This window comes from Sciurus carolinensis, chromosome 12 (genome assembly GCF_902686445.1).
Source record: "Sciurus carolinensis chromosome 12, mSciCar1.2, whole genome shotgun sequence".
In the NCBI taxonomy this organism is placed as follows: domain Eukaryota; kingdom Metazoa; phylum Chordata; class Mammalia; order Rodentia; family Sciuridae; genus Sciurus; species Sciurus carolinensis.
In genome coordinates this window covers 75,749,872-75,776,309 of record NC_062224.1, presented here as the reverse complement: position 1 = coordinate 75,776,309, position 26,438 = coordinate 75,749,872, and the positions used below count along the sequence as shown (strand labels likewise).

Sequence of the window (26,438 nt, the reverse complement as noted above, 5' to 3'; positions counted from 1 at the left end):
TAGGAAGTTTACAGTCTAGTTTTGACTATAGCATTGTACCCAGAAACACAGAATAATCAAAGGAATGAAAAAGAAGGGGGTGCCTAGGAGAAACATTATAGGTAGATATCATAGGACTTGGAGACTTGTCAAAGTTAGGAAGAGCAAAGGAGAGAAAATAATCCAACTTTGGTCCAAAACTTTATGCTAGAGTGACTTGGAAGTCAGAAAGAAGTGATCTGGGGGACAAAAGTAAAGAATTTAAATATATTGAATTTTAGATTCATTGGCCTAAGAGTGAGGGAAACTTACTAGAACTTTATCAGGCCCTGTTTCTTGCTGAGACCAGAACTTGTACATGGTGATGACACATCTTATTCTGGTGAATTATCATCTGACTGAACAAGTGTTGGCTGAGTGCCTGCCATATCCTGCATATTATGTAGACAGTAGGCATAGAAATGTGAAAAAGACTTGGTCCTTTGCTCAAAGAAGTCATCATCTTGAAGAATCAGAAACGACAGTGTCATTTTATTTGAATTGCGTAAGGATCTCAGCTTCAGGTTTAGGCATTATTGTTTGGGTGCCACAATGTAGGTAAGCGTGCTAAAAAGAATGTGGTTATTATTGTCAAAAGACTTAAGACTGGAATCAATGTGTAGCTCCTTTTGTGTGAGTTTGAAAACCACACAGAAACACTGAGTATACTCCAAAGAGAACAGAAAGCTTCAGCTAAGAAAAAATGAGAGGGAAAAGTTATATCACTATTACCAAAATGGGGAAGACTGTTAACTGGATCATCGGTAGAAAGAGATGTATGATGATTCTAGGATTGATATTGTGACACTTACCTTTTACTGATCACTTACTCTGTGGTAGCCACAGTGTATGGTGCTTTGGGTATTTATGAAATTTCTAGAAATGAAATGTGAAAGAGAAAGAAAACTTTAGGATGCAATTGCCGACTTATTCATGCCATTCATTGTCAATGGTTACTTAAGATTTAGCTACCTTTGGTACATGATGCTTCATAGCAACATTAAAAATGTTCTGAAAAATTTCCTTCTTCATGTAATTATGGGATTTATTTTTAACACATTATTCTTAATTTCCAGTTTTTGGAATCTGCAGTTATATTTATCTTCACAAAGTCTGCCTCTGCAGTAACTGTTTTTGAGATTTCTGGATCAAATTTAGTTAATTATTATTCTTTTTTTTTTTTTTTTTTTTTTGCGGTACTGGGGATTGAACTCAGGGCCTTGTGCTTGCAAGACAAGCACTGTACCAGCTGAGCTATCTCCCCAGCCCCTATTTGAGTACTATTTTTAATTGGCACATTTGTGGGGTTTTGATACTATAGTTTTTATGCAAGGATTCTAATAAGCAAAAACCCTCTAATTTTGAATTTTTAATGGTTAAAATAAAAAAAAAATGGTGAAGTAACTATGTAACAAGTATTGCCAGTAAAAAGCTGGATTATTTCATGTTTATTTGATTTCTGCAAAAGCGATTTACATGATTTTAGTTTTATGATTTTAGTTTAATTTTATAGATATAAATCACAATACAGAATCAGAATTATAATAGCTTACCTCATTAATTGCTACTTAGTCTTTCTCAATGACTTTACTTGGACTTACACAACACATGAACATATATTAGGGAGCATAAGACAGGAAAAATAATATTTAACAGCAAATAACATACCAGATGCCAACTTTCTCCTTCCATTCTTGGGTTTTTCTTTGGTACAGGGGTTTGAACCCAGGGTGCTTAACCACTGAACCACATCCCCAGCCCTTTTTACATTATATTAGAGATAGAGTCTTAGTTGCTTGGGCCTCACTAAGTTGTTGAGGCTGGCTTTGAACTTGCCATCCTCCTGCCTTAGCCTCCCAAGCCACTGAGATTACAGGTGTGTGCCACTGCATTTTCACCAAAATGGAATAATATTGTTGATTCTTTTCCTAATGTAGTATATAATTTCAAACAGTACTTGTACATTTCTGCTTGACCAGTTATTAAATAACCAGACCAGAACAAAATCAGATGTTTCTAAGACTAAATAAGAGTTAACTTAAAGCAAAATTTTAGCTGTGAGATTTCGTATTAATATTTGCTACAACTAATTTCCCTTCAAAGGAAAAAGTAGGTTGTCATTTTAAAAATAGTTGATATTGGAGATGTACTTGAAACCATACTAATCAGTTAGCAATAATAAAATTAAAATGAAGCTTCAAATTTTATTAAATATGCTTGTCTTACAGCACATTTAACATTAATGAGTATTGGTGACTTGGTTTTAATGATTATTAGAATACTTTTTTTTCTAGTTGCTTAAATATCTGTTTAAGGATCTTACCTTTTTTTTTGGTTGTACTTGTTCACAGGTGGCAAACTCTGGTCATATATAAGTAAATTTCTAAACAGAAGTCCTGAAGAAAGCTTTGACATCAAGGGAGTGAAAAAGTCCACAGTTACTAAAGTTCACCTGCAACAACCAACTTCTAGTCCTCAGGACAGTGGTAGCTTTGAATCCAGAGGAAGTGATGGGGGAAGCACACTTAAAGTTCTGCCTCTGAAGACTAGTCTTACTCCAAGTTCTCAAGATGATAGCAACCAGGAAGATGAAGGCCAAGACAGCTCTCCAAAATGGCCAGATTCCGGTTCGAGTTCAGAAGAAGAATGTACTACTAGTTATTTAACATTATGCAATGAATATGGGCAGGAAAAGATTGAACCAGGGTCTTTGAACGAGGAGCCTCTCTTGAAGACTGAAGGGAATGACATCGATACCAAAGCCATTAAGAGCTTTCCAGCACATCTTGCTGCTGACAGTGACAGCCCAAGCACTCAGCTGAGAGCCCACGACCTGAAGTTCTTCCCTGGAGATGAGGACCCAGAAGCAGTTTGTTCTCCAAGAACCTCTGATTCCCTCAGTAGATCAAAAAACAGCCCCATGGAGTTCTTTAGGATAGACAGTAAGGATAGCACAAGTGAACTCCTGGGACTTGATTTTGGAGAAAAACTGTATAGTCTAAAATCAGAACCTTTGAAACCATTCTTTACTCTTCCAGATGGGGACAGCACTTCTAAGAGTTTTAATTCCATTGAGAACAAGGTAGAGTTCAAAGCTCAGGACACCATTAGCAGGGGCTCAGATGACTCAGTCCCAGTTATTTCCTTTAAGGAAGCTGCTTTTGATGATGTCAGTGGTACTGATGAAGGAAGACCTGATCTTCTTGTAAATCTTCCTGGTGAACTGGAGCCAACAAAAGAAGCTGCTGCAATGGGACCTACTAAGTTTACACAGACTAATGTGGGCATGATAGAAAGTAAACTGTTGGAAGCCCCAGATGTGTTGTGCCTTGGGCTTAGTACTGAACAATGCCAGGCCCCTGAAGAAAAAAGCACAGAGGAACGGAGTGATCACTCTAGGCCTAAGCCCTATAGTATAACAGAGACACACTATGCACAGGAGGATCTTGGGGTGTTATTTGTAGCAGCTGTTGATCATAGTAGTTCAGGGGACATGCCTTTGTTACCCAGCTCAGATGCTAAGTTGCAAGGACTTGGAGTAGTGGAGACGGCAGTAACTGCAAACACCACAGAAGAAAGCTTATTCTGTATTTCTGATCCCCTCTCAGGTGCTAATGAATATAATGCAAACACAGACACTTTAAAAACAGAGGAAGTATTGCTGTTTACAGATCAAGCTGATGATTTTGCTAAAGAGGAACCTACTTGTTTATTCCAGAGAGACTCTGAGAGGAAGGGAGAAAGTGTGTTAGTACTAGAAGGAGACAAGGAAATCCATCAGATTTTTGAGGACCTTGATAAAAAATTAGCACTAAACTCCAGGTTTTACATCCCAGAGGGCTGCATTCAAAGATGGGCAGCTGAAATGGTGGTAGCCCTTGATGCTTTACATAGAGAGGGAATTGTGTGCCGCGATTTGAACCCAAACAACATCTTATTGAATGATAGAGGTCAGGAACTTTTGCAAATGCATTTCTTTTTATTCGCTGTTGCTTCCAATTAACTGAGTAGGCGTTTTATCTTGTAATTAGTATCTTCATTTCCTGTCTAGAGCTTCATTATCAGTGCAGCAAATTCACCCCCAGTAATAGCTTCTAGTACTTAATGATGCCATTATTCTTAATGATACTGTTTTTAGCTACAAAAGGAGTAATTACAGTTCACTTCTGCAGAAAATGGAAGAGAAAAATGTTTTGATTTCTCCTGTCGTTTTGTTTTTAGGACACATTCAGCTAACGTATTTTAGCAGGTGGAGTGAGGTTGAAGATTCCTGTGACAGCGATGCCATAGAGAGAATGTACTGTGCCCCAGGTTAGAGCAATCTCCTAAAATGTTTCACTTGAAAAAGTGGTTCGGCAGCTCTCCTTTCTTTATAGAAGTTGTATTTTTCACTAGCAGTTCACATATGTATTGGTTGGTTATCTCTTGAACCCTCCAAAAAGGAAAATTTGGGGAATGAAACCATTGTATAATCCATAGGTGTACGTTTTGTGTGTGTGTGTGTGTGTGTGTGTGTGTGTATAATTCTTGTTAAAAGTGGTTATACTTCTCTTAGAACTTGAAATAAATTCCTTAAAATGACTTAACTGAGTGCTTAGAAGGACCTTTAAATATTTCAACCCTCTGTACCTGGATGATTTTTATTAAAATGTGAGTTAGCTGACTAAATGGTCAAATTCCTAAGGCTAAAAATAGTTAAAATGCAGATTAAGAAAATGTAATGTGATTTTAGCGATGAGCTAACCTGGCATTTTAGAATACATTTTTAAGATTCTTCCTATATTTAAGAAAAATTCAGGAAGCGTGTTCTTGTTTTAAAATTGCCCATTTAGCTAAACAGTTAACATAACAGGTTTCTACTGTCCTTATTGTATTGTCTTTATTTTTAAAAATTAGGGATTTATTTCTGTGGGTTTCAAGTCCTTTGTTAACAATATAAGTTAAGCGTATAAATTATGTTTGAGTTACTTTTTCTCTGTCATCAGTGCAGATGGGACTATATTTGAATTCAAAGTTTGTTCACTTTGCCTAGCACGTAGTATCTTTGAATGACTATAGTTTCTTAATTCCTCTGCCCCCAAGAAGCCTCCATCAACTTCCAAAGGAGTTTCAACTGATTATGCTGATTTACTTGGTTATTACAGTATTTAACGCTTACTAGCCTACCAGTATATTGATGCTTACCTTGTTTAACTTTGCTTCACAGGAAATTATTATAATTTAGATTCAAAGAGATTTATTCTTCTTTAGTTGCAACCTTCATTATTAGGAATTCTTTCTCTTTTGGGGAAGAGCAAAGTTTTTCATTCTACAAGGAAAATATCCTTAAACTGTCCCAGAATCGGGGAGCAGTACCATCACACTCTTTTCTTTCCTCTTCCTTCCCCCAATTAGAACTGATTTTATTTTTTCCTAGACAAAACAGCATGACTATATAGTTTTTCCACCCTCAAATAGATGAGATGACTCTGCCTTTTGAAACCTTATTGGTGTGATGTAGTAAAAGGGATAATGAAAATTTCATAGTGAAATCACCTCATTTACAGTTATCTGTCTGTTAGTTTTTATAGACACCACTCCCAACTTTCTAATTTGATGAGAAATTACATTTTAGGTATCAGTATACATAAGTAGATTTGTTAATTATAATTATAATATTTATAACTGGCTCTTTATTTCCTATTTTATTGAAAATTATCAGTAAGATGCTATTTTAGCATTCAAGCAGATTATTTTTCTTCAGTCCCAAGTACAGTCTTGTTTACTTTAATATCTCTAACATCTTGGGGTCCTGAGAGCATTGATATATGTGGGACAAAACCATAATACATTCATCAACAGATACATACTTTTAGTTTCATGTTCTGAAATACTGAATTTAATACAGATCAGTTTCCAAATTCTACTTTTTAAGCTTTTCTCAGAAATCACAATTCTCATAGTTCAGCAGCAGGTGGCAGTGTACCATTAATGGATTTTTTTTTTTTTTTTAAGCTGTCCTTTTCCAGGTTGTCCTTCACTAGCATTTGGGGAAAAACAACAACAACAACATCATCAGCAGCACCAACAAACCTTTAGTATAAAGAGAGACTTTGTTGTAATTATTTACATAAAGGGACTGTGCCTTCAAGCTTTGTTAGTTGTGCTAGTGTTCTAGTATTATGGTGTGCATTGAACTATATGGAAAGTTTCTCCAGTCCTTGGGCCTGTTAATTTAAGCAGCAAGGTGAAACAAAACCAGTCATAACCTTCATAGAAAGGTCATGTTAATGTTCTAATTTAGGTGATCTCAAACCTAGAGAGTTAAAGAACTCAGTTAAGTCTACATGTTACTAACCACTTGCTTACAATACTGGGGGAATTGAAGCAAAAATTTATAAATTACTGTTTTCTTAAAACTGAATAACAGAGCTACCAATAAAAACTACAAGTAGTTATTCCTCCCTCTTCTCAAAGGGTGGAGGAAGCAATGATAATATGCTAGTGCTTCAGTGTTTAAAATCACTAATCAGTATGTGGTAGTTAGTCCTCTTGGTCTATCCTTAGAAATACCAAGGGTTGAAATGATTCCTACCCATATCTCCTTTCCCCTTCCCAGCGCTAACCTTGGTGTTATTGTGCAAGTAACTAAAGCCTACTAAGCACTCCTGTTGGATTAGAAAGTGAACTTATCTTGCCTTGCATGCACAAGGCCCTGGGTTCAATCCCCAGCACCGTAAAATAAATAAATAAATAAATAAATACATAAAATAAAAAAAAAAATAAAAGAAAGTGAAGTTATCACAAGATTCTGATGAGGATGGTTCACCTTTGTTTGAACAGCATGGGGTCCTTACCCCTACCACTCTTCCCCCCTGGGAATCCTTATCATATATTTGTCCTGAAAGCATCACCTACCTGCCCTGTACTTTATAAAACCAGCAATGTCTTTTTTATCTTGTGGATGATGTGCTTCTATATTTTGAGAAAAATTTCCAGTAACAGATTCAATTTACATGGACAGAAACTTGAGCAAATGCCAAACTAGCAGGGGGGCCATTATTCTGCTCTATAAATAAGTTTAAAACAGAAAAAACACACACAGAAACCTGTGAATCAACATGTTTTGGTCTAATTGAGGGGAAAAGCAAGATAGATAAATTTTGAAATGCAAATGATCACCTTCTGTTATTTAAGAATAGTTTCTGCCAACTTTATGATCTTAGATATTTAAAAGTCATAGTCATTTCAACAATGCATACTACCGAGGAAGTTTAATATTCATACATTTCTACAACAAAACTGAGAACTTTTTTCAAGTTGCCTTTTTTTTTTTTTTTAAATATTAAAGAAAACACATCCAGCAACAAAAAGACAAAAACCATGGCGCTTTCTCTTGTCTACATCTGTGAAAAAGCCAGCACATAAATGGCTGCAGCTGCAGACCCATCACGAGGGTCTTGAGAATACGAATGCACTGATCAAACCCAGTCCTGTTTTCAAAGTAGAAACCATTCCTTTTAGGTTCACTTTGTATCTTTAGATTATCCAGGGTGATTCTCTAGCAAGGTTTTATTTTAAATAAACATCATTCAAGGTGAATGGGTTCCTTTCGTACCGCAGACACATAGAATGGAGTCAGAAAGAAAAAAGCAAAAGAAATGGTCCACAGAGTAGGAATAGATTGTAAGCCATGACAATATAAATGTAACACTGTCTAGTTTCCATATTAGGGGACTCTTAGACACCTTATGAGGAGACATTTAGATAGACTTTGTTTTTTACTGTGAGAGGTTATAAAACAAAATCTGGGGTAGCTGGTTATTCTTCTCCAGAGGACTTCCTTTTAGTTAGTTACTCTGATTTTATTTTGTTTGTACACAAAACATACAGTTTTAGCCAAAGGATTTTATATGTTTTATCACTTGATAATGTAAAATAAATTTTTGTAATAGCATTTATGTATAAATGAAAAATTAGATGTTGAGAAAGTAATTTTTTCTTTTCCTACTAGTATTTTTTATCAGTTTTGACTCTCATAAATAAGCAACTAGAAAACAGAACTTATACTATTAACTGTATAAAATACGAAAGTCTATTTGAAAGTTTAATATGCAATCTAACTCAAATGAACAAGATTATTTATACACTTGTTATTATGCTAACAGCTGTTTAAGTTTCCCAATCTACCCTTAAACACGTTGTTATGATATCCTGTCAGTGTGTCCTTCACTTTTATTTTCCACCCCATTAGGACCTTTAATTTTAAATGCTGTAAATTTCCATTGATATTTCTCATTGAATACTTTTCTGATTCAAGAATTTATAGGTGAATATGTGTGTAAATTGAAGAAGTCCAAAGTGCTTTTCACTGCAGCCCAATCTCCACGCTCCCAGATGTCAAATGACAGCTTTGCTTCCTCTGTTAGGCGATTTCACACTTGGAAACAGCTCACAGCTGACGATGAAAAGTGAAACATAGAAAAATCATGCTGAAAAGTATCTGCAAAATTCAGTTTTAGAGCATGACATTTATTTACTACTATCCTTTGCTCTTCTGGCCTGACTTTATCAAATAATCCATGAATATATATTTTTGGGGGTAGTTTCCCCTGCTTTTCTCCATAAACATACTTTCCACTCGATTTATTTCTTTTTAAGCATGGTGCTCCATGTGATAGTTAGGTGTTATATAATTAGAACTAGGACTTAGACCATGGATGGTTTAAAATGTCTTGAGGCCATCAGGCAGTAAAGACTTAGAATATTTAGGTGGTGTTGAGAATTACCAAACCTGACATGTGTACCATTCCCAGGTCAAACATTAGCTCATTGCATCACCTTAGACAGTTATTTAAGTCTTTGTAACCCACAGTTTAACGGTAGTAAAATAGATTTGTTGAGTATAAGTGAAATCACTGATGTCAAATCATCTGACAACCTTCTTATATCAAATTTAGTCAGAATTCAAATTCATCTTAGTAAGGCAAGAAAGTTTTCCTCCAAGGGTAAATATTGATTTCTTATCTAACATTAGTAGGGTTAAAAGAGTTATTAAGCAAGTTTTTGTTTTTAAGCAAATATTTTATTCATTTATGGAGTTTGTACATAATGTATATAATACAGAGATGAAGGATTTATGGAAAATATTTTCATTTAGAGGAAGAAGCCAACTTTTGAAGCAGCAAAAATCAAATTCCAAGAATCTCAACAAACAAAATTGTTTAAAGAAAAAAAGAATTATTTAGATATGAGAATTTATGAGTCCTGGGTAATTTCACAAACCATGAGTAATCTAATTTTAGGAATGTGATGTTGATAGAGAAAGCAAATAAATGTAGATATATATTTTGGACTAACAATGACATAATCAGGAAATGGCTATAGTTTTTTTTCCCCCTAAAGGAGAAAGAAGAAATAGGTAAGGGTGAGTTGTATAAATAATTCAAAAGAGTAAAACATTTGTGTTTGCTATTCAAATATTATTTGTCAAATAGTAACCCTTTGAATTACCCTTCAGGAAAACTTCAGCAACTTTCTTATACATGGTAGAAGTTTTAATGCTTCTTTAAGTTAATAAGTATATTTAATCCTTTGCCTTTAGTTCTTATTATCGTTTAAAAAAATATCTATTTCTTCTTGAGGAGAACCAGTAAATTGTCAAGTTTGCTGTGAAACAAGGGCAATTTTATAGTGAGGGAAATTCCCTGGGTACTTTGCCTCTCTCTCTAGCAATGGAACTGTGATGAGTACGGAGTATGGGCTTTTCAAGTCTGCAGAGGTCTGACCTTGTCCGGGCATGGCCCTTTTGATGTAAAGAAGGTGAAAGGGTGTCTTTAGGAGGATATGAGGGTGTGGAACCCTGGGATCCATCCCTAGGTAGGATACATGGGGAACCCTCATAAAACTCCACTGTTGGTTGGTCACCTTCCCACCTGGATTAAGAGCACTCCATAAACACACACATGCTAAAATCATACTTCTCTTATCAGGCCAGAATGTGATTTGTCTCGAGGGGTGAGAATGAAACAGGGTAAGAACATAGTAAATGACACATTAGTTCCTCTCAAGAGAACAAATTCTGTTAGAACTGGAAAGTTTATAAGGATGGTTAATTGATAAATTCTAGATACAGAAGAGGCGAAATACAGTATCTTTGTACGTTTCCCAGCACTACCTGATATGTGGTGGGAGAAGGATGTGTTAGCTTTCTATCATTATAATACTGGAGATAATCAGTTTATAAAGGGAAAGGTTAATTTTGGCTCACAGTTTTGGAGGTGCCAGTTCATGATTGCTTGTTGCTTTGGGCCAGTGGTAAAGCAATCACAGTGGGAGCTTGTACTGGAGCAAACCACTTACTTCATGGCTTCAAAGCAAAAGAGAAAAGAAAGGGGTAAGGGTCCCATGCTCCCCTTCAGTGGCACACCCCCTGTGACCTAAAGACCTCCTACTAGCCTTCACTTCTTAAGGGTTCCACCACTTCTTGATATTGCCAAGCTGGGGAGCCAGCCTTGAACCTCTGGGCCTTTGGGGGACATTTAAGATCCAAAATATAGCAGTGTTTTACCTCAAGATTTAGATCATTAAAGGGAGGTTAATTTTAACCTTCTGTTTATTCCAAAACACTTTCTTTATGATCTGATATAAATTTTATTTTCAGAAGAGGAACATGAGACTAGAGAATTTTAAATCATAGCTGCAAAATCATGTGTCTTATTTTTGAAGTCTAAATTGATTTTTGGCAACTCTTCATTTAATTGGCATGCATTATTTTAAGGAAGAAAGTGAACTGTCTTTGGCCTCTGATATTGAACAAAGAAGATGTAATGCTGAATCTTACACATTATGTTCTAGAGCGATCAAATCATCAGTTTCTGCCCTATGAAATCGGGCTAGTTTGAATCTCCATGATGTAAGTGGGGCTTACTCCTAAGCAATTCTTCACAAATATTTTCTTCAAATCAATGTTTACAAATGCTAAGGCTTTAAAAAATTAATGATGATAAGGCAAATAGGATTCCTGAAACTCCTTTAACAGCAGTACATGTCATTGTCTCCCTGCCTGGCACGGCAGCAGAGCAGCAGAGAGAAAACTGTGCCTGTCATTCTCACAATTTTCAGTTAGCCTTTTTCTCATCAATCAACTTTAATGGCTTTGGTTGGGTAACAGTGTGACACCCGATGGCTATTCAGAATGGAGTTGTTGTGATATGATCAATGGAAAATGGAGCATGCTGTTGGTTTTTTTCCTCCTGGAAATGCAGGGTGAGAGTCTAAGCAAGATTGTGTAGAGCTCAGAATTATAATCAGTCAACCAGAAGTCATATGGTAGTTACCCATTTCTTACTTTATCTCACAAGAAAACGGTGTGGTAATGATACCTATAAACTCCCGTGAACAAGTAATTCTTGGCTCTGAAATGCTGAATCAAATAAAATCAAGGAGTTTTGACCCAAGTTGTGCAGATAATTGCAGGAAAGCTCAGAACATGGTTGCCAGGTCACCACGACAACAAGAAATTCAGAGCTGGGTGGTGAGAGGAAAGCAGAGTTGGGTGTTTTTCCAAGCCTAGCCTGAACTAGCTAAGTGTAGTCTGTGCTCATGTTCAGTTCCCCATAATACAACAGGCCCAGGGTGCAGGTAATTGAATTACCTGAAAACCAACTGAATTAATAATGAGGCAGAAAGTGAGGCTGGAGACAGAGCTGAGCTGAGAGAGCAAATGTGGCAAAGAGCAGCACCTGGTCTCTCTCCTCACCTTTGGCCCCAGGAAGGGAGCACGTCTAGCCATTGTAGATTTCTCTCTGGGAAAGTGCCAGTCTTGTCACTGGTCTTCTCTGGATAATATGAGTGATGTTATGATAATAGGAGTGATAATATGAGTAATAATTAGAGTGATGTTATTCAGGGAGCTCTTGAACAGTTCGTATACCCTGCTTGACAAATGGGGCATTTGAGGAAAGCAGTTGAGTTCCTGTTGGACGACTTCATGGAATATAGAATGGATAATTGGGCAGTCAGCATTTTCTGAAATATTATAAAATAAGAAAAAAGAAGCAAAATGGCCATTTGGAAGGATAGGGTAGAAAATGGAAATGCTAGTCTCTTAGGAGTCTGTCACCCTGAGTGTTAAGTTGTTCTGCCTTGGAGGAGATGTGAGACTGTAGGCAAGTAAATTTCATGTGTCCAGATTAACTCAACAAATGCAGAGTCCATGTGAATAGTTGTTGTTTTCAGACTAAACTTTAAACTGCAAAACTTTGATAATTTAGTTTGTAGATAGTACAGGAACAGTCCAAACCTGGAATTAAAATGAAATTTTAAGAGCTAGAGATCTAGCTCAGTGGTAGAGTTCTTACCATAGCAAATGCAAGACCTGGGTTCGATCCCCTGCACTTCAAATAAAAAAGAGAGGAATTTATTCTCATAGTTGTTATGGCTTGTAATTTTGTTTTCAATTGTAACATTTCATCTTGTTTGTAGAAATTTTAAAAAATCATCAAAAATAATACCTTGGGGAAAGCTAGGTAAGGTCGTTGTCCTGTAGTGAAGTTAAATGAATTTATTTTCAATAACATTTAAAAAAATATTTCTAAGGGCTGGGGAGATAGCTCAGTTGGTAGAGTGCTTGCCTTGCAAGCACAAGGCCCTGAGTTCGATCCCCAGTACCGCCAAAAAAAAAAAATTTCTAACTGATATTAATGATCTCACGAGACCACCAGCCAGATGTTATAAGCCTGTGCATAAATTAGTAGCACATTTCATGGAAGTAGGTGCCAAGATTTCTTATGCTGAGCAGGGACAGGGGAAACCTTGTGTTACTTTCCAGTCTTCTTTCTGCCCCCATCATTTTTCCTCGATGTAGCATATGCCACCAGTAGCAGAGAAACCCATAGTACCACAGGCAGCGATTGTGCTGTGCAGAGGGAGCACTGGAAGGTATCCACTCTGCTGTCTGAATTTAGGGCTCCAGCATTTCTTGCATGGAATTTTTCAGTCAGCAAGCAACTGACCACCATTCACATCTAATCCTCTAATCTATGTTTTGTCCTGTTGTGGAGAATGCTTTAGATAATGTTTTAAGCCTGCAACATGTAGAAGTGCCGAAGACTTGATTGTAGATCCATATGCTCACTAGAACTTTTTAAAGAAAACAAATGTGATGCCTTTGTAGATGCTTTGAACTCCCTGAATGAACAGTGCTATGAAATAAAAGATTGGTGTATTTATTCAACAAACATTTATTAAATGCCTCCTGTGTCCCAGGAACTGTGCCTAGGAGCCAGAAATAAAAGACATAAATTGATAATATTAACAGTTACTTTAGAAGTTTTATATCAAAAGGAGACTACTCAAACAGAAGATGTACAATTGGTTAACTAGGAAGTCAATAGACCTTTATAGGTGAGTAGTTTTATGTATAGAATGGTAATTTACTGAGCTAATAAGAGACATTCTTAGCTGTCTGTCTTCCCACAGTTTAGTTCCATATATTTTTGGATGCAAAAAAATGCTTTCTTCTGTGTTTCTTTCTCTTTGCTCTTTAGTCATCAGCTGTAGTAGAAGACTAATGCTCAGCTCCTGCATAGAAAATCTTTATACACAGCAAGAGCTGGTGAGAGAAATTGACTAGGATTTTGTAATTCTAGTCCCTTTCAATTAGCAACAGATGCTGCAGGGAAAGATGGTCTGTGTAGGAACACAGTACTAATGTTTCAGAGCTCTAGCCGACACGGAATGCTCATTGCAGAAGAAAGATGTTCTTTTCCTTTGTCCAAATGTGTCACTAATGACAGGTCAGGTGCTTTTTTTCTTTTTTCTTTTTAAACCTACCTTTCTCTAATCCTAAGTTCGTTAAAGAAGACTGACTTCTTGGAATAAAGTTAACAAATTCTTGACCAATTTAAATAGTATTTTAAATCTTATTGAACACTTAAGGAATTTGTGGGGAATTTAGGCACTTCAGCTTTTTTTTTTTTGGGTAACTATGAAAGTGTAAATGATATTTATATAAGAATTTTCCTTTATTCTTGCCTTATTCACCAAAGATTCTCTTTTTAATCCTAAAAGATAATATATTTTTGTTTCTTCTTTTCTAAAAGAGAAATTTGGAATCTTTAAAGTCAGAATTTTTAAAGCAAAAAATTTACTAGTTTGCAAAAGAAAATCCCGTAGTATTAGAAACAATAATTATCCTACTTCTACAAAGTATGCTTATCATTTTAATGTGTCATACAGGTCTGTGGCTTTAAAATTGGTCTGTCATTCTGTCATTCTGATATTTGGATAAGGTGTTATATTATTTATGTGACCTTGTTTCAGCACCTAAACATTGATTTAATTGTATTATTACTTAAACACTTTATTTGCAGCAGTTGGTGCATTTTCATTGTGTTTTATTATAATTTTGACAGTGAAAAGAAGCTAAGGCTTCTAAGATTCTATTTATCTTAAAAACTGTAGTTAGGAAAAACAGTTCAGGATAAATCAAATAATTATTTTGAGTGAAAATAGAATTTTCTATATGTAGAATTCTTCTCTAAGAAAATTCTTAATTTACTGTTTCCTGCCATACCTTGGAGGTTAGATTAGCAATAGCAGAACTGCTTGGAGAGGTTAATAGAATTCTCTCTGAAAAGCATTTTAATAGTAACTTTAAAAAAAAAAAGTAAATTCTGAATTTGCTATGTCACAAAGTCTATACAACTCTCATTCTATGGTTTAGCAAGCCCTTTGGCCATATGGGTTAAAACGCCCATGCTATTTTTCTGAAAAATACCTGGCTTGTTGAAGAGTGTTCTATGAGTTGTTAAACACCAGTAAAACAAAGGGCAAAGCACATTTATATTGTGATATCTTTATTGTTTCATTTAAACTCTTTATTCACTTGCTTGATATGATAGTTTGAATCATTAGTATGAATCGGTAAGTTAGAATGTCCAAGTGAATTATAGTAAAATGAGATTGTAGAATTTTACTAAACAGTACATATTCAATGCCCTAGTTTTTTGGATCAGTTGAAATCTGATCTGGAGCTGCTTCTGTGCCTTCAGTACAGGAGAAGATGGTAGCGGTTAACTCCCGTAACACAGGCGTTTCCTTCACCACTAGATGATTAGTTCTTAGGAAAGGGAGGAGTGGATGCCTGTGTTGGGAAACTGAGCAGGCCTTGCTTGTCTTGGCATAATCCCACTCTTTGGGTATTGTAAAGAAGAGTTATGAGAAGGGCCCATGAGTGCTTTTGAAAGTACTTTTCAGGAGGATAAAATTAAGGTTGTAAGAGGTAGAAAGAATTTTAAAAGTCCCGCTGCCCTAGTTTTCAGAGGAACGTGTTGATATCCCCATCCAAGCTCCAACAGCAGCATAGCTAGAGCAGTAGTGTTAAGTCTCTGACACAAAGACAAAAATGCAAGGGTTCTTGAATATCAACATCCCTTTTTTGAGTTTTTGCAGGAGGAGCTTGAGGAATTCTGAGGGAATAGTTTTATTTTTTCCTGATTACTTTGCCTAATTGCCTATAAGACTGCTGCATTTGTAGAGAATAAGATTATTATTTACTCAGCCTAGAAATTGCAGATATAGATGTACTAGTGAGGGAAGGAACATGCACAGAAACAACACTGAGTTGCATAGGAAAAAATATTTTGAAAAGTGACAAAACAGTGGTAGGATATGTCCTTTAAAATGCTTTTCTGTTTTTTTCAAAGATTTTTCAAATTTGATGTAGGAGTTTAAAGGGATTTTCCAGCTTTACTATGTTATACTTTTGAAAGAGCCTCACATTTATTTAGCATTTCTTCACATTTTCTACTTTTGATGTTAGGCACAGATACCTGGTTGTATGTGATAACTGTCTCATAGCTTTATATATAAATCAGTGCTTTTGGGTGTGCTTAAATTTTTTATATAGATTTTACAAGTAAAGCAATTTTAGAGCAGTTATTTTGATAGCCATATAATCTCAGGCTTCCTTTTATTTTTTTTTAATTTAAAAAATTTTTTTTCAGTACTAAGGATTGAACCCAAGGGTACTTTACCACTGAGCTACATCCCCAGCCATTTTTAATTTTATTTTGAGACAGAGTCTTGCTCAGTTGCCCAAGCTGCCCTTGAACTTTTGATCCTCCTTCCTCAGCCTCGTGAATATAGCTAGGATTGTGAGTTTCAGTGTACATCTCAAGGTGTTTAATCTAGGAGTTATTGCTCCTTAAGGATGTCAAAAGGGTAACCAAAGTCATTCATTCTGAAATCAAAGGAAAACTTACTTTGTTTTAAAGCCTATATGGAAGAAATTCTACAAGTACTTTCATTTGTTCTAATAAATAAGCTTCCTAACTGATAAAAAGTTCCTCTTTATATCTTATCTCTTTGTTGTAACTTATGAAAATCAAGGTCATGATGTCAATTTTACATCAGTTAGTTAATCCCTGCTAATGTGAAGTCATTTTGAAGACTCCTTGTTAAGGAGTTTGAATTCAAAAGTTATTTGGTGTCTTGTTTTTTTCCCCTTATTCTTATGAAAAATAAGTTTACCTTTGTACAGTTCTCCTTCGTTTATAGCCCAGTTAGATCAGAGATGCCTTTCAGCCTACCTGCCTTCATATTTTTGAGAGCAGTTTTTCTTGGATGGAACCAGCAGTCTCTGTAGGCCTGAGCGGCATTAGACAGAACTAATTGCATCCAAGAGGAAGGAAGAATAAGAAAATCAGGGGAAAGGAAGAGAACGAACTGTTAGTGGAAGAAGAGGTGAAGACCAAGGAAGGAGAGAAAGGAAATGGAGAACAAAAAAAGCAATTGCTATTGTCAGTGCTAAAGTGTCATCAGCAGTTACCTCAGGTGCTACGTGGAGCATTCTAGACTAGCTAGCAAGCCCATAGAAAACAATAAAGGAGTACTCTGTGTCTGTCTCATCAAGCACCCCTCATTTTTCTGTCTAAGTACTTCTGATTGTAGAGGTGGTATAAAATGTGTATCTCAGGAGACTAATGAAATATGATTCTGAGATTTCTTTGAAGTCTTTTTATCTTAGGAATTCATGCAAATTTTACATTATGTTGCATCAGAGATCAGCTTTTCTTTGGATGGTAAAACAGTATCCCACCCGATCCTGCACATGCAATCTTTGAGGGTGGGGAAGATGAACTGCACTGTGTTATCTAGTGGCTTCAAGAGCATCCCCTACCCTGTGCACCCTAGGTTGCACATTTCAGTAGTGATGCAGAAGAACAGGCATAACACGTAGCTTTTGATGGTCAAGGCTACATTGGTGGTGGTACTATGGACTTTTGCTGAATTTTAAAGGTGCCTTTATAAATTGTGTTAGCTGTCTACACATAGACCCATCTCAGTAATACTTCATTCAGTTCCAATAAGGAACTTTATGAGCAGAAATTGGGGGTATCATTCAAATTCAGAGTCCTTAGGATACGTTGTTTGACCCTACAAGCCACCTTAGCATTTTTCACATTTCTCTGAGCTGACTGAGTCAGATGTCCCTGTTTTCCCAGGACACACAAATACTATATTGTCTTTCTCTCAAAAGTCACCCTACCCAAATGAGTTCTTCATAAGGTTTTTTAAGAAATTGCAAATAATTCATTTAAAGGTTAAACACAGTTCCTTACATATGGTAATCAGTCAGTGAATGTTAGCTGCTATTTTATTGTTGAAATTGTCATTATTGTCATGCATGCTCACTATAAGGACAGAAACATCCAAACATGGACAGTAAGACTTTTGGTGGCACTTTTGATCTTGAGTTGTGAATAGGTGAAGCCTTTATAACTCTAAAAATATATATTAGTTGCCATATTGAGAAAAGAAAGTGGAATAGCTGAAAATTTGGGTCAAAATATAAAAAGTAAAGTCATTAGCAATATTATCTGTAACTGGTTTTAGTTTCATATTATTTAATAACGTGGCCAAAGTACAGTCTATGGAGAAGTAGTGCCTAATATGGAGCCTGCTTTGTGCTGCTTTCTGTATGTTGGTTGAATGAATCTGATGGGTTACTATGGAGGTCTGATTATATATACCCATGTGTCTGATTAAACAATCATTTGAATATTATATTGTGGCCAGTGAGAAGCCACATAAGACTTTTGAACAGGGAAATAATATAATTGGTTGTCTACTTTAGACTGGAAGGGAGTGTGCTAAGGTCGTATTTGATAACAAGACTATGGTACACTCCTGTTGACTTTTCTAAAGTTTCCGAGAACACACATCCTTCCTAAAGTTTTTAAGAGCATGCTTCTGAAGGTGATAATGGCTCTAGGTGGGAAGGTGGGTAGTGGGAGTGAGGGCAGTGACTCTCTGGGCGGGGTAGCTTGTATACTTTGAAGGAGAGCACACAAGAAGTTGTCCTTCTTGGGAATCACCATGTTAGGAAATTCTCAATATTAAAAACATAGAAATTAGAATTAAATGTAACCTCGAGACCCTCAGATCTAACAACCCTCATGTTATAGATGAGTTATGTGGATTTGTTAAGAATCAATCCAGGATTCCTGATTCCTACTCCATTGAAAATTATGTAGGTGAACCAACTATTAGGGAGGAAGAACTTACACGTAGTTTAGTCTTCCCTGCTCCAAAGTCACTTTTCCAACAAACCTGAAAGTTTTCACACTATCTTATTATACTTTTAAAAGCTGTACCATTTAGATATTTGTGTAACTTAGTAAGTATAATAATCTCAACAACCCAAAGAAATTACTAAAATATTTCCTTTTTCCTCACCATCCTTTAAAAAAGTACCTACTTTTAAAATTAGAATTCTATTGTTGTATAGCTTTTTTTAAAATAATAATATACATTTACTTACATACTTAAAATCCTCTGTGAGGATATCATTTGAAATGATTAAGTAGTAGCATTCTATCTCATAGATGTGCCATAACATATAGAAACCTCTATTGCTAGATGAGTAGTTCTCAACTTTTCATACAAGTGCCTATTTGTTTTATTAAAGTAAATAGTTCTAAGAAGATTGGAATCTTTCAGTTATTCTTACAGTAGTTTGAATTGGTTAATATCTGTTTTCTTTTTGCTAAAGCTGAGAGCAGATAGTTTTTACTAACTCCTAAGATCAACTAGTTGAAGAATGGAGGGTGTGATTTGGTACAAGGACAGTAGGAAGGAGGAGGCTGGAGAGGGCTGGTTGTGAAGTGTGTTCTTCATGGACTATTTGAGCCTAGGAGGAGGAATGTGGAAGAAGCCTGCTAAAATTTCAGTATTTTTCATAAGAAACTTTCCCTCTCCTTTTCCTGTCCAAGTGACCTTTGCTTCAAGACCTAAAGTCCAAGGTATTTTAAGAGTTGTGTGGTTTTCCCGCACAGTAGATGTGCTTTGGTTGAAAGACCACTTCCACTTCCACTTTCCAAATTCCAACCTAACTGCTTATAATTGAACGTTGTTGTTATGAGCTGTGGGCTACCTATAGTCAAATAATAAGGTGCTTTTTCAGTTGAATGAAAATGAAAGGCAGATATTGGCAAGTTAGTGACTAATAGAATGTTGTTATGAGACGCCAAACATGACTCAAGGACCAAAAGCTTCCAAAGTATTAAAATGAGGAATTGTTGCTGATTTGCATAGAAACATGAAAGATGACACCTAGAAACTCACAACATTTCAGGCACTTGTGCCAGTGAGTGATGGGGAACATAGATAAAATCGTAATTTATAAATATTCTGAGTTTTCACCTTAGCCAATACTTTCAGTTGTATCTGTACTTCCAAGTTACAAAATGGGTGAATTGGCATTTCATGTGCTGCTTCTTTAGTTGGAAAGGATCAAATGGGAGAGTGAAAATGAAAACCAGGTCTTCATTCTGTTGTAGTGTGACATTGGATAGGGCATTTCACCTTCGGGTTGCTAACCTATAAGTAAAGGAATAATTAATATTGCTTGGATAATTTTTGAAGTTCCTTCTGAACATGTGTCTTTTATTTCTAAGACAAAAAGTGATTTGTGAGGTAGAATTGGCTATACTTTCTCCAATTTGAAAGATTAAGCAAAAAGCTGATCTAGTTGGTTCCTGTAACTTTTAAGTATAGCATCTTGAAGGTGTCCCTCTATCAACTAAAGAACAAATGTCTCACTTTAATATATGACTGCGTCAGAAAAAAATGCAACCACAGTAGGTGACCAAAGGGATAAGTAACTTTCAGGAATTTTGAAAGCCCAGTAGTATTTAATGCTCTCTCAGCATTAAAAAGGTCACCTTGCTAATACATGTTAATTTTGAAAGTTTAATTGACCTTTGGAATTTTAATATCAACCTTTTTTGGTATGTTTAGAGGTTGGAGCAATCACAGAAGAAACTGAAGCCTGTGATTGGTGGAGTTTGGGTGCTGTCCTCTTTGAACTTCTCACTGGCAAGGTAAGCAGTGACCTGGACATTTAATAAATTTATCCAGATGCCACCTTGATTTCAAATTGAGAATGTTAGCCCGTGCCTTTACTATTTAGGTCAGGGACTAAGTAAGAAAAGCTTTGATGCCAAAAGCAAGCAGTGAAGAACAAATTTATCAAGATTCCAGATTTTTTAAAAAGTAAAATCTTATTACATTGAATAAATTGATGGCAAAATGCTATTATGTCATAATGTTGCATAGTGAGATAAAAGACTAAACATTTCTTTCCTTCATTTTCTATGATTCAGCTTTAACAGAATAAGATTTGTAATGTTTATATAAGAATGTATTAGAATTCCCTAGAGGTAAACATCTTATCTGTACCTGGGAGGGAATTCTTATTTTTAGAAAATTATGCAAATATAACAGGTAACATTATCTTTTTTCTCAATATTGTAAATTTTTCCTATCTGTTTTCATTTAAGGGCAGAATTTTTACACTCTCTGATAAGTAACTTTTAAGTATGATGCTTGGGGTTAATAGACTTTAGAATATTGTACAGATTGCCTCTGGGGAAAATAGAGAAACAGTTAGTTATACTTTTGTAAGTAGCTGCCTTAAATCTGTGAACACCAAACTAAGGTTGTTGTAGAGTTTACAAATCACCTCTACATATATTTAAACTGCAAAGTGCTATATAGATGTAAAGTATTACTACTAGCAAATTCTAAACTTTAAAGGTTTTTTAAGAACATTAAAATATTTCAGAGATATCAAGTTTGTTTTTTAACTTTTTATATGAAATATAAAGAGTTAAATATAATAGCTTTTCTATTATGAGCCATTAATTTTATAACTAAGGGAAAAGGGACAGGTGCATAAGCTTATGATGTGGTCATGATGACTCTGCCTTTGTTTGCATTTAGAAGTTGTACAGGCTCACAGCCCTCAACCTGAATTGCTTAGGTGGCGTTGTGTTCATTACTGTGCCCCCAGTTATGATGGTTGTTGAGCTCTGTGTCCTTGCTGTTTGTAAATGCTGTGATAGAACAGAGTATGATGTTATCTGGGAAAAGAAATGTACCTGATTGATTGTTTCAGACTTTGGTTGAGTGCCATCCAGCAGGAATAAATACCCACACTACTTTGAACATGCCAGAATGTGTCTCTGAAGAGGCTCGCTCACTCATTCAACAGGTAATTTAATTGACCTTTTGGCTGAGTCTGTCAAGCATGCAGATTAGCAGAATCCACAACAACAGTCTTAAAGAAATTAGTTTGGGACAAGAAAGACTCATTTGGAATTATATATTAGAAATAACACTGTAGATCTTTAGGCTTCTGCTATTATCAAAGTATTCTATAGAGTCAGAAAAGATAGTTGAAACTTGTTATTAATATTTTTTAAAAAAATCAAGGCTAATATTTAGTCAATTTTGTATATATATTTTTTAAGTGTGAGATTTGAGTATTGCCTTCATCTTATCTGGGACTGTTCCGATTTTACAATCATATTTTGTAACTACGTATGAATGACTATTTTCACTCTTTAATTCTTATTTATAAGCAGTAATGAACTATTGAGATTTATTAGGAGAGAAGTATTTTAAAAATCTTGACAAGTTAAATCACTCTAATAACTTCATCAATTAGTGGAACTTGGGCATTGATGTTAATTAGTACATTTCTGATGGGTGTGAAAAAAGAGACTATTAATAGAGTTCACTATCCCGGAGGCAGGCTTGGGACTCTAGGGAGCTTCTTTTTTTTTTTTAATTTTTAAAATTCTTTTTAGTTGTAGATGGACACAATACCTTCATTTTATTTATTTTTATGTGGTGCTGAGCATTGAACCCAGTGCCCCATGGATGCAAGGCAAATGCTCCACCACTGAACTACAACCCCAACCCTCTAGGAAGCTTCTTAAATTAATTCCCCATATTTAAAATACAAGTTGAGTGTCCCTTATCCAAAATGCTTGAAACCAGAAGTGTTTTTAAAGTTTTCAGGCCTGGGATCCTTACATTTTTTAAACATAAAGATCAGGATGGCCTTTTTGAAAGTCAGGGAAAACAAAAAGAAAATTAAAAAGGGACAGAAAATATATATTAAGAACAGAATTATTTTGCATTCTCTTGAAGAGTGGTTTTGGTTTCATAGAACAAATATTATATGCAACACCCAGTGCTATAAGCTACATAGGTAAAATCATTAATAACAATACCACAAACGGAATTTGATAATGTCAGAGAGGTTTAGAAAATACTTTGGCAAGTCAAGAGGAGAATGGGTTATAGTGGTAGTATTATGAAAGTTTTTGTGGAATGGATTTTTTTTTTGCTGGGCCCTAGACAGAAATTTAGCAGGGCAAGGTTAGGTGTTGCGGATGTAGTCTAGGTGGAATCAACAGTTTGAACAGAGACCCCCAAAAAATCAGAAAGACCCAGTTTAGGAAATCAAAAGTTTGGTTTATCAGGAGTAGAAAGATGAATATAGAGATAATAAAGTAGGCGAATTGTAGGAAGGTAAGTTGGGGTTTTCTTATGAGAGTCTGTTATCATCAGCACAAGCATAGAATGATATAATTCATTGAAAATTTGAGATTAAATGGCCAACAAATACATGAACAAGTGTTCAACATCTTTAGCAATAAGGGAAATGCAAATCAAAACTACACTGAGATGTCATCTCCAGTTAGAATGACAGTCATCAAGAATACAAATAATAGTAAATGCTGACAAGGATGTGGGGAAAAGAAACATTTATACATTGTTGGTGGAATTGTAAATTAGTATAACCACTATGGAAATCAGTATGGCAGTTCCTAAAAAACTAGGAATGGAACCATCATATGATATACCACTCCTCAGGTTTTATTCAAAAGAATTAAAGGCAACATACCATTGCGTTACATGCATATCCCTGTTTATAGTAGTGCAAATCATAGTATCCAAGCTATGAAGCTAGCCTAGGTGCCTGTCAACAGATGAATGGATAAAGAAAACATGGACTTTATTCAGAAGAACAAAATTATGTCACTTACAGGAAAGTGGATGGAACTTTAGAGCATTATGTTAAATGAAAACAGACTCAGAAAGCAAGGGTCTTATGTTTTTTTCTTGTATGTAGAAGCTGGAGAGAAAAAGTGGGAAAAAAGTGAGGGATCTAATGTAAATAGAAGGGAGACCAATATAGTAGAAAAAGGGAACTGAAATTAGGGAGGAGGGAAGAGAAAGGAGAGGTACTGGGGAATGAAGTTCTGAATATGTGCATATATGAATATGTCCTAGTGAATCACATTATTCTAACTAATTATGAATTTTTTAAAAAGAAAATTCATGATTTAAAAAAATTAGTTATACATGAACACAGTACCTTTATTTTATTTACTTTTATGTGGAGCTGAGAATTGAACCCAGTACCTCACACATACAGGGCAAGAACTCTACCACTGAACTAGAGCCCCAGCCCCATCAAGATTTCGAGCTCTTGTACAGAAAATGAAAGGATTGGAGCTGGACTTAGGAAAATTAATTTGTCCAGACTGTGTGAAATAAAGAGAAACAGTCAGGTTAGAAATATGGAGATGAAAATATCCAGAGCACTTTGGATTAAGGATTAAGAGGCAGTGAAGAAATATATCAAACATTTCATTCTCTTGGGGGGGGGGGACAGCTATTCATTAGATTTTGTCTTATTTGTTGTGGCACAAGATAAATTCAAAGTATTTTGGGGATAAATAGTTTAGGGAATGCTAACAACTACTAATTTATGTTTCTTTTCCTTAAACTAGTAGTCATTATTGTGTAATATTGGAAATAGAGTTCCCTACAGTGATTTATCAAGTCCTGTTGCATTGTTTATTAGAAATTACATTGTAAAGGAGTCTAGGCTTAAGGTATGTTAAGTCCTCAGATATACATAGCTTATATAGTGAATCATCTTTCTGTCACTGACCTGCCTGAGGAAATCACCACTCATGTTGAGGAAACATCATCAGGAAAGGGAAAAGGGGTCTCTTGGCATAATTAGCAATTTGTCATTTTGACTTTCCTCTTCCACTACCTCACAGGTCATACAGAACATTTTTTAAAAATCATGAAAATGATTTATATGGAAATAATTACTCTGTTTTAGGGAAATTTTCTCCTCTTTGGTCTTTCAACTCCTTGCTTTGTTCTTACATTTCATAATCTTCTGTACTCATGGTTCATATCTGGCCAGGTCAAGTGAATGGTGCTAACGCAAACCATTACTTTTTAAATGCAGTTTTTAAAAATCCTCAGAGTATGTATGTTTGTGCTTTACAGTGTACATTTAGTTCCTTATGACACAGTTGCTTTTTCAGTTGAAAGATTATGTAAGAAAAAGACCTTCACAACAAGTTTCTGTGCCCTCATTGCTCAGCTCTCTTGCTTAGTCTTTGGGAAAAAAGAGGTTGGTAGTGGCTATCTTGGTTTCATTATTTGAATTCTCCACAGGCAGATATATTCTCTTAAGCAGTAGAATTTGTGTGATCTCTCTTGAGGCTTTTGTAGCATTTAGAATGGCAGAATAAGCAAGATTGTAATAGGGTAAGCAATTATACTTTTGCCTATAGATTTATACTTTCAAATAGGTGGAGAAGTCCATAAATTAAATGATTTCAATCTAACAAAAGTCAAAATATGAACCTCTGGAATTTTACATTTGTAGTTCCATTTTGGAAAGCGTCAAATAGAAAAGCCAATTGAAGCAAAAAAGAAAGAATTTATATGTATATTTGTTTCCTGAAATATTATATGTATTCCTGAAATATAATAGTATAGCTATTGTTAATTCTTACCAGGATTTGATATGTTAAATTTATGTTAAAAAGTATGATGCCTTTCACATTTAAATCAGTAGACATGAATTATCTATAAAAATTAATTTAATACACTTAGCTTATTCCTGTAGTTTGTTTTTCTTTTTTTAATATCAGCTTTCTAACACATCTTAGCAACTTGGAATTCGAAAGTTCTTTGAGCACTTAGCTTTAATAAACAGTAGAAGGGTCATTTGGGGTCCTAGACATAATAATGTCAAGTGAAAAGACTGTCACCATAGTCTTTTGAAGTATATACTTCACTCCCTTGGTGCATTTGGTAATACAAAGTGAGTAATAGATTCTTGGCATTTGCTCATAACACATTCATGAGGCAGTGTAATGTGATTAAGGCATAAATTTTAGAGCCAGACTGCCTGAATTCAAATCCTTTCTTTGTTACTTGCTGCCCATATCTTTAGCAAGTTATTTAATTTCCCTGAGCCTCTGTTTTCTCATCTATAAAAGAAATAATAATAGTAGCTATTTGTAGAGTTACAGTGTGTTAAATGAATTCACCTGTTAAGCACTTAGAACAATGTCTGGCATATGACAAGTGTTATGTGAATGTTTTTGTTGTTGATAGGACAGAGTTGAGGATTCATTGAAATAATTTGTAATTGATGAACCTTATAATTTGAATAATAGGGCTGCGAATGCAAGAGTGAGGCAACTGCTGATGATATAGGCAAAAAGACTTTAAAAAGTAGTAGACTGGCACAGAATAGGTCATGAGTCGATATTTATTATACAAATAATTGAATTAATGAATGAATAAACATGTAGAAATAAAAAAAATAAAAGCTTTGGCTAAATATGTTTTGGTGGAATTTCCTATATGTATAGCACCAGTAATATTGTAAAGAAATAATTTAAATATGTCAGTTACACTTCAGCTACATTCTGTAGAAAATTATTTGCTGTAGTGGCAAGGTTTTTTTTTGGGTAGGGGGTGGTTACTGGGGATTGAATTCAGGGGCACTTGACCAGTGAGCCACATCCCAATCCTACTTTGTATTTTCTTTAGAGATAGGGTCTCACTGAGTTGCTTAGCACCTCACTTTTACTGAGGCTGACTTTAAACTCGAGATCCTCCTGCCTCAGCCTCCTGAGCTGCTAGTATTACAGGTGTCTGCCATTGTGCCTGGCTGTAGCAAGTCTTTTGCAGCTATGGCTACATGAAAGTTGACAAATTCTCTCCCCTCCCAAAATATAAAAGTTGGAAAGAAT

At 35.4% G+C, this 26,438-nt stretch overlaps 1 protein-coding gene across 7 annotated transcripts in view; it reads left to right on the top strand.

Annotated features, from left to right (window-relative positions):
• Positions 1–26,438, top strand: part of Rps6kc1 (ribosomal protein S6 kinase C1) — a 214,870-nt gene that overhangs the window by 179,936 nt on the left and 8,496 nt on the right. For 6 of the 7 annotated variants that reach the window (XM_047520351.1, XM_047520349.1, XM_047520355.1 and 3 more), the window contains 4 exons: positions 2,370–3,968; positions 4,240–4,329; positions 20,305–20,387; positions 21,464–21,559. In XM_047520351.1, coding sequence (XP_047376307.1) covers positions 2,370–3,968; positions 4,240–4,329; positions 20,305–20,387; positions 21,464–21,559 — 1,868 coding nt within the window. The remainder of the gene's footprint in view (positions 1–2,369; positions 3,969–4,239; positions 4,330–20,304; positions 20,388–21,463; positions 21,560–26,438) is intronic. The other variant, XM_047520350.1, reaches the window with a different exon arrangement.